General features: G+C 47.5%; 1 protein-coding gene across 1 annotated transcript; it reads right to left on the bottom strand.

Moving 5' to 3' along the window:
- Positions 1-4,605: 4,605 nt before the first annotated feature.
- LOC124662602 lies at positions 4,606-6,012 on the bottom strand. The gene has a single exon (XM_047200419.1). It carries the CDS (start codon positions 6,010-6,012, stop codon positions 4,765-4,767), a length of 1,248 nt encoding a protein of 415 aa, XP_047056375.1. The 3' UTR covers positions 4,606-4,764.
- Between the last annotated feature and the right edge of the window lie 2,985 nt (positions 6,013-8,997).

An 8,997-nucleotide genomic window follows, 5' to 3' on the forward strand; every position in this document is an offset into this window, starting at 1 on the left:
CGCCGCCGCCGGCACCGCGCGGGCTTTGCCCGGCGGCCCTCGCCGGCGGCGGCGGAGGAGGAGGGAGGAGAGGGAGTGGAGGCGAGGGGAGCGGGGACGACCCGAGCGAAGCGTTTTCAGTCTTCCACAGGATGCAATCTATGCAGAGAATCTACAAAGGATGCAAAACAAGTCGCACTATGTAAAGGTAGAACATATGGGAGGCAAAAGTTAGAAATAGCAACTGCGAGCTCTTTGCAACAATGATGAGCTACAAAACAAATCCTCAATTCTTAACAACAATCATGCTAACAAATGTGTTTCTGCAACAATACAAGGAACAAATTAGAAAAAACTAGTACAAGAAACTGCAGCGTATATAGACGTCAGGGAGCATTAGAGTAACTAGGTGATACCCCGCATGTTGTTGCGGGAATTTGTAGAAGTTTCATTGTGGAGAGTAAAGTTAGAAGACATGCAAATTTCACAATGGGTGCAAAAATCAGAAAGGGGGAATTTGGTTGTACAAAGCTGCACACGCTTACATTCCTTTTACTTTGCCTGCTGCTCATCGTGGGTTTAATCTGAGAGCAAAAATCAACCACACTAAATAATACCACGGTGGTCAAGAAGTGGAAATTCAAAAGAACAAATCCCAGGTTGATTGGATGTAATTGTTGGCTTCAGAAGAAACCTGGAGACAAAACAAAACATTGAATTAAGTTGCAGAATCCATGGCTTGGTGGTTCACTGTGCATTCCCTAGGAAGCTGTAACCTTAGATTGATGTCAGAAATGTTCCAAGCTACCCCTTCCGTATATACAATCCTTGGGCCTTTATATTTCCTATTCTCTACCTCCTTCCTCTGCACAGCCCACGGCTATCAAGCTGTTCCAAGTCTCCTGTAATTAGAGAGTTAATCACAATTTTGCTAGGCATAAAATTAATCAATAATAGTGAAATTTAAACTCTGGAAAACACTGGACCACAAATGCACTGTTCACTTGTTCTACAAAGTCAACAAATCCAAAAAAATAAAAAAATGGAGAAAAGGTTTGTATTTGCTGCAGCAAGTTTTTTTTTCTGAAAAGAGAGACAATATTGTGTTTGATCATTTATTTTGTGCTGGGAATTCTGAAAAGAGAGACAATATTTTGGGGATAAAGTAGCAGTACAGGACATGAGTAGCAATACCAGCAGGCGATTACCATAGACGACCAGGGCAAGCAAATATTTCTTGTCCAACGCTATCTTTCTTTTTCGATAAAGGTCCAACGCTATCTTCCCAACACGGAACCTGCTGATTAAAATATCCAAAGACATAGCTGAGAGAGAGGTTAATTAAGGTGGAAAATAGGAAGGGGATTGCTCACCAGCGACAAGCGGTGACTGAGATGGGAGCAGGGGCGCTGCTTGCATCTATGGTGGAGACGACGGGGATATCACAGATAGATTGTGCTTAAAGGAGAGAGGAAGTGTCGTTTGGAGGATATGAAGAGGAAGCAGTGAGTCCATTAAAGTGATAGTGTAATAGAAGAGACGAAAGGTGAACAGTTTTCTGGAATTGGAGAGACCAGATAAAAAGTCTGGTGAGACAGAGACACTGACTGGGCAGCGTTAGAGCATCTCCAGTCGCGTCTCCAAAGCGTCCCCCAAACCACGCCGGATTGAACGTTTAGGGGACGTGTTTTGTTCGTGCCGCGTTTGGGGGACGTCGCTCCCCAGCCGCGTCCCCCAAACGCCACCCCCAAACATTTAAAATAATTTTTCTTGGCATTTTTATTTCAATTTCCACAAACTAATACATAATTGGGAACGTGGTTTACACGAAGACATAGTTTGGAACATGGTTTTCCACAAACTAATACATAGTTTGAACCATGGTGGACACAAATATAAAATATTGCAAAAAAACTAAACCTAACTAGGCCGTGCATCGAAGGTTTCCTGTGTTCGCTGCTAAGAAAGAACACTCGAGGGCCCACTCACCTAAACTGGAAAATCCAGCGGGAGGATGGTGCCCTTGTTGGTTCTACCGATGAGGCGAACAGGCAGAAACCTCCGTGCACGTATTCGCTGCGAAGAAACAACACTCAGTCGTCCTCCTCGTCGGTGCTGTCGTCGTGGGAGTCCCTGTCGCCGTGGTAGTCCCGGAGGCAACGCCTCTCGTCGAAGACCTTGACGCTCATGTCCCTGTTGCCGAAGTAGGAGAACACGAGGATGAAGCCGGCTTCGAGGCTGTGGTGGCACGCGAATTTCTCCCAGCCGATGTTGAGGTACATCTTGCCGCGCGCGTCGTAGATCGCGTCGACGATTCACCGGCAGAAGCCGCACGAATGCTCCCGCAGATGCATCTTGCGCGGGCGTACGCCGCCGACGTACTCGGCGAAGGAGTCCGGCAGCCTCTGGATGCCGCGCGGGTCGCCCTTGAGGACGTGGACGAACTCGAACAGGACGTCCGGCTCCACGTCCATCTCCGACGATGAAGACGACGGCGTGGGAGGCGACGGCGAGCGTTCAGCTATGCCGCGGCCACGACCACGACCACGACCACGACCACGGCCGCGGCCGCGAGGTCGGCCTCCGCCTCTACCAGACATAGCGTCGAGTCTTGTTGAGAGATGGTGGCGGCTAGGGTTTGGGAGAGAGGCGCTAGGGTTTGTGTGTGAGAGGGACGATGAGAGGCGCCCCTTTTTATAGGCCGGAGGGAGGCGGAGGAGCGGTGGCGCTCATTAACGTCGGCACGCAGAGCTAGGCGCGACGGGACGCGTCGCTGCGCCCTCTGCGGGAACTGCACCGTCGCTGCACGCCAATAACTTCCGTCGCGAGGTAGGCGACGGTTAGGTTTAAATTAATTGTGCCGCTGACGGGTCGGCCCCGCCACTCCCCGCCTCGCTTTTCGTTGTGTCCGGCGTCCCCGGTGCGTCCCCTGTGGGACGGGGACGGGCTCGGGGCGCCGGACACCGTATAGGGGCGCGCCGGACAAAAAAGGGCTTTGGGGGACGCGGCTGGAACGCATTTTTGGTCCGGCGCGCCCCAAATCCCTTTGGGGGACGGTTTGGGGGACGCGACTGGAGATGCTCTTATGGACTGAGATAGCATTGCAGACTGATAACTAATACACCGTAGATTCAAAATCAGATGGACATAAATATTTGAGATGATGTGGCTGCATGAGCTTTGAGGTTGCAAACATTAAATGCATTTTAGTGGGGATGAACTTTATAGATATTATAGATAGATGAAATGCAAATCCAAAACCTATTTCTTTCCCAGTGCACAACAGTGCAAAATAAACAAATTGATCCTAAGGAGAATAACCTTGCACGGAAGGATGTTCAATGATCCAAGTCCAGGAGCTAAATTCAGAAGTTGCGAAAAACTACGCCACCATTTACTGCTGGCACAAATTAAACACCTGATTGGATTACTAGGAAGTAATACAAGACTATGAGAAGAGCAAGTCGATAGACATACCTTAGGCATCACTATCATGCTTGTAGAGTCACATGGCTTACCTCGCAAATTGTTCTGGACATATGGTGTGTCTGTTGTAACTGTCTATATAAAATTGATTTATGTTGGGTCTTCGTTGAAACTCTGCTTAGTGCTGAAAATTTTACACCTGACCCCTGAGCCACTAATCATCTACCAACTGAACAAGGCGATTTTTTTAAAGAAAATAAATTGATATCTTAACTGAATTGATTGGTGATATCAATGGTACAAGGCAAATTTTAAATTCATCAGTTACCTAAAGGATTCAACCTACACTAAAAGTAAGCTGAGGATAGCCCCACCCAAAAAAAAAAAAACTACAGCTGAAAGGTAAACTACAGCTTCACCAGAGCTCAACCAGGGCACAATGTTCTATCAGAGAACAGAACGATACTGCACCGCAGTTCTATGCAGTTCTAACAGAGGTAGGTTGAGAACTATGCAACTACCGTTCTCTGCTTACCGTTGCAGCATTACAAGGAAATTTTGAGCTCTTATTTGTTGCTTAGTAAGGACATTACAAAATTCACAAAGCACTAGACTGCATTGCTAATATGTACAACAACGCATGGTAATATGTTAACAGTCCAATTGCAGGAGCTAAATTCAGAATCTGACAAAAATGAGCATACATTTACTACTGACAGAAATTAAGCACTAGATTGCAATGCTAAGTAAAACAAGACAAGTGGGCACATAGATAGTTAGTTGCAGCATCGATGAGCTTCAAAGCACATCCTGAGCAACTCCACACCAATCATGCAACAAATTGTGTTTTACAGAAATGCGCAGAAATTCAACAAGTCACAGATTAAAAATGCAAGTGCAAGTAGTACAACGAGTTAAGCATAGACACCAGGGGACATTACACAAGTACAAGAAAGTTTTGCAATCGTACCAAGTTCTAATCCCAGGCAACATACAGCAGTTCCGCAGACCATCAGTGAGCAAATAATAAAGATGCTTCTTACAAACAAGAGATTGCAAAATTAAACAAAGCCCAATTAGAGCAACGAGGCAAATACAGGAGCTGATTAAGCAGCAGATTGCGTTGCGAAGAAGTAATACAAGAGAAGTGGACACAGTGCAAAAGAGCATTAAGCACATTAGACATAGTATTAGGTTGATACCGTATCCTAATTAAGACATCTTACAGTAGTAGTTCCACCACAGGTGAGAATCAGCCTATTTCTTAGCCAGAACATCTCAAGGCCTAACGAACCAAAAGACTAGAGAGGAAATATGAAGAGTAACTTAGCAAAAGGGCAGCACCGTCAGCCTTCAAGATCACCCATCCACAAAGTTGGAACAAGATTGCTCGGCGCCTTGTACCATTTGTTGCAATGCCAATTCAGAATCCCTGCGGTTGATTGTGTAGCTGCAGAGAAGCTGGATGATCGTGAAAGGACGGGCAGCGACGAGGACAAACTGCTTGTCCTGCTTAACGAATTCGGCAACTTCAGAGAACCTCTCTACTTTCTTGTCGCTGAGGTTGTACTTGCAGATGTGAGCCGATGAACCCGAGTGTTGTGTGTAATAGACGCAGTTTGCCTCGATGGCAGGGAACTTATCAGCATCCACGGTCAGGCACCTGTGGTAACCAATGAAGATGGTAAATGTGCCGATGCTCTCCACAGGCTCGAACTTGCCTATCTTGGTGTTCACCTTGAACACAATGGGCGTTCTTCCTTGCATTTCGACGTGCAGAAAAACTTGTGCAGCCAAACCCACTACATAACACCGGAACCGGATGTTGTTTACATCATCTTCAGGAAGATCACTCGATAAAAACTTGACAAAATCAGAATGAGAACTCAGAAGATCGGATAGCGCATCAAATGCAGCAGCCAACGCCGGTGCAGAGATGTATTGTGGGTAGGCACCAGGTAGGACTACATCCCGGAAAGTACTGTAAACTTCTTGCTGACAGTCTCTAGAGAAGACACTTTCAATTTCCGGAACGGCCGTGTAAAATTTGTGAGACGAGCCACCAAGAAAATAGAGGCAGAACAAGCCGTCATCACGGCCGACCTGGGCGACCCCCGCCTCGAGGGGCACCGGCCATGGGAAACAGGTCAAGCAGCCGGTGAGAGGGTTGAAGACACGAGCTCTGTGAGGACGGGTCTTCTCTGCCAAGACGAAGAATCCGCTGGGGGTGGTGGCCACGACATAGTATTCACGGAGCAGGGGCAGCTTTTTGTGCAGGAAGCGCCCGGTGTGGGTGTTCAACAGAATCCGCATGTCATCGTCGCCTTGGAAGACCTCGTCGAGGATGATCCACCGGAGCGGGTGGAACACGGGGTCGGAGGCATTATCCTTAGGGTCATCGGTGGCGGAGCGCCAGCTGGGGCAGACGGCGCGGAGGCACATGTAGTGGTCGAGGTCGTTGGAGGCAAGGAAGGAGTCGGCGATGCGGCGGACAAGGTCGTCCTGCAGCAAGGACCATTTGGACCAGCCTTCAGTCCCCAGGGCCCGAACTTTCTTGTTGACAGGCCCGGTCACCATTGCCCCAAGATCCGGTTCCAGCGCCGACATCAACGTGCCTCTTCCTTCTTGTTGAAAACCCTCAAATGATATGATATTCCCTGTAAAAAAATACGGCTTTGTAAGTGATCAGCTTCATGGGAATAGCAAGAGAGGATGCAGTTCATCAGCAGCACTTTGACAACATTTGAGCAACAATTTTGACAACATTTCAGCATTACATTGACAGCAGTTCAGCAACTCACTGGCATCATATCGGCAGCATTTTATACAGAATTTCAGAAACACAGCAAAATTCTGAATTTGCTACTCGCCTCGAACAATACTACAGAGGCTGCCAAATAAGGGAATAAAAAGGGGAGACGAACAATACTAGGAAGCATCAGCAGCAGAGAGGCGCGACTGCAGCTGCGGGGAGCGAGCAGGGAGGACGTACTTGTCAGGGGAGAGCCGCGAACAGAATCGGGCGTAGTACTGTCGTCGCGAGCAGGGAGGGCGAACGCGGCAGCCCGAGCAGGGATTGGGTGACGGCGAACGCGGGGGGCGCAGGAGGGAGACTAGAGAGAGGGAGGAGAGGTAAGGAGAGGCGAGCGCCGGCGGCGTGGGGTCGCTGTTGTACGGCGCGCCGCCATGGTCAGGTGTAGGGCCAAAGGGATCCCAGGGCCAAAGGGAGAAGATGGTGTTGTGTTGGTTAGGTCAGACACTCGGGCTGTTTGGGCCTGGAAAATTTGAGAACGGTGTAATTTTGGTGTATCCAAATGAGTGATAACTAAACTGCAGTGTTATTTTTTATTTTTGTTTGCCAAAATTCCGCCAACATATTAATAATCATCAATAGCACTACAAATAAATTTAAAAGTAACAGTAAAAAATTATAAGTAGAACTGCACTGCTATTTTTTTGATTGTACTAAAAACTAACGGAAACCTTTTGACGGTGCTATTTCGTCAATAAAAAACTAAACTAAAACTTCAATGATACTTTGGCAACTGATTTTTAAGTGCTATATTGAAACTTCTGGTTTTTACTAGCAATATATTGGTAAGTTCACTCCCAAAATTGAGTGCCTCATCAAACTGCCCGTTCAATCAATAGACTCGGTTTGAAATGGCCGCAAGTGAAAATATCACAAATAATTGTGTAACGTAAGCCAAGAGTACTTGAGGCGGAAGCGGTACGCTCCCCTCGCGTCGCCCCCTCCAGGCACCGAGGTGCAGAACCCTAGGCCCACCGCCACCACTCTCCCCCTTCGTTCTTCTCCTCCTCGTCGCCCCGGAGGCGCCACCAGGATAGGCTCGAGACGCCGCTGATGGGGGCAGGGATCTAGGCTCTTGGCGACCGGGAGAAATCCCTGACCGGTGGTGCCGGTCACGACGGTGTTGATGTCCGTGGGCGCCGCCTTCCCTGCTGGGGGAGACGTCAATGTATTGTCCTTTCCCTCCTCCTAAGACCCCAGGTGAAAACCTAATATTGGATTGGGCCGCGGTGGTGCGGTGGCGTCGCTCCCCTTGTTGAAGGCGAGGTCTTGCGGTGTTTGAGGTGGGTGTGGGTGTTTGATTTGCCTTCGAATATACAAATTATGGATCTCAAGAAAAAAAAATAGATGAATTGTTTTGTCTTTGTTTCCATGCCTTGGCTCTACAACTATTACATGTTATAAATATATTATAACACCTAATGCATCAATATGAATCATAAAAAAAATATTGATCAGAAATAACCACATACAACTGCTAAAACACAAAACACCCACGCCCAAGCGCGGGTGTACAAAAGTATTTCCGTTCTCCAAGCCTTTTCCTTGCCTCGCTAAGTTGTAACAAATCTATGGATTTGTCGGTGGTAATCTCGCCTTCCTTTTCCCGGTGCATCGCCTCGTGGATTGGTCTGTCGCCATTGCATGTAGCTTTGTAGTGTCCTCATCATTTGTTACATCGCTTTATCAATAATGTAGGTGGGACACAAGAGGAATAAAACCATTACTTAATTTTATTTTATGGCAAAATACGCTAAGAGTCATCCTCTAATGCAATCTCAGTGAATATTTTTTATTTATTTCACTGCACTTCGAAAGACTGGGCACTTATTTTTAACTAAACATGTGCGCTTCGCGATGATATCGTTTATATTGACCCGTACACAACCGAGCAACACTACAGGAATGGCGACGTACGCCGACGACCAAATGTCGGGGCTGTCGGCGTATGGCCCGGCACGGCCAGCCAGCCCATCTGACCCTCGGCGTATCGTTGCCGTCGGCGTAGCGAAGCCTACGCCGAGGGCAGCTCTCGTCATATATTTGGCCCTAGGCGTAGACAGGGCTACGCCGACGGCCACCCTCGGCGTAGGCTATTTTTCAAATTTCTCTAATTTTGTAAAAATCATAACTAATTCATATGATGTCAGAAAAATGTGTATAAGGTACCAAAATGTTCAGAAAAACATCCTCTATCAGTTTATGTCAAAATCATGCATATTTGAATCATGTACAGTACCATGTTAACACAGTAACAATTCAAATACTTTCTTATATGTCCTCGGGTTCCCGTTTTGGCCAGATGGCAATTTAAACGAAGTCAGAAAATCCCGCGGAGCCGCATGACGTCATTTTATGTGTCCTAATAACCACTCCAAATGACGGAATTGGGATACGACAGTTATTTTGGAAAACCCTTCACAAACAGGGCTATCAAGCCCGGAGTTCTATGGCTTTTAGGGGAAATGAGTAGGAAACGACCCGTGACACCGCATAGTTTGTCGGAACGAGGTCATATTTGGCACGTGCGTGGTCCCTAAGATGGGAAGAAAGGCCCCGGAAGCGGATTTCCAATCCTACCCATGGGCGATGGTTTTTTATTTTCGGGGTGTCAAAACGGTTTTTTTTTGTGAAGCAGCTACATGGGGCGTATTTTTGTATTGCGCGAGACCTCCGCGTAGTAGTACGACACCGCCTCCGCACCACATATCACATGCCATATGTGCGTGCTAGCTATATGGGAATCTCTGCGGCTTCTTGCCGTGTCCCGCCGAATCCGC

The sequence above is a fragment of the Lolium rigidum genome, chromosome 6 (assembly GCF_022539505.1).
Source record: "Lolium rigidum isolate FL_2022 chromosome 6, APGP_CSIRO_Lrig_0.1, whole genome shotgun sequence".
Classification (NCBI taxonomy): domain Eukaryota; kingdom Viridiplantae; phylum Streptophyta; class Magnoliopsida; order Poales; family Poaceae; genus Lolium; species Lolium rigidum.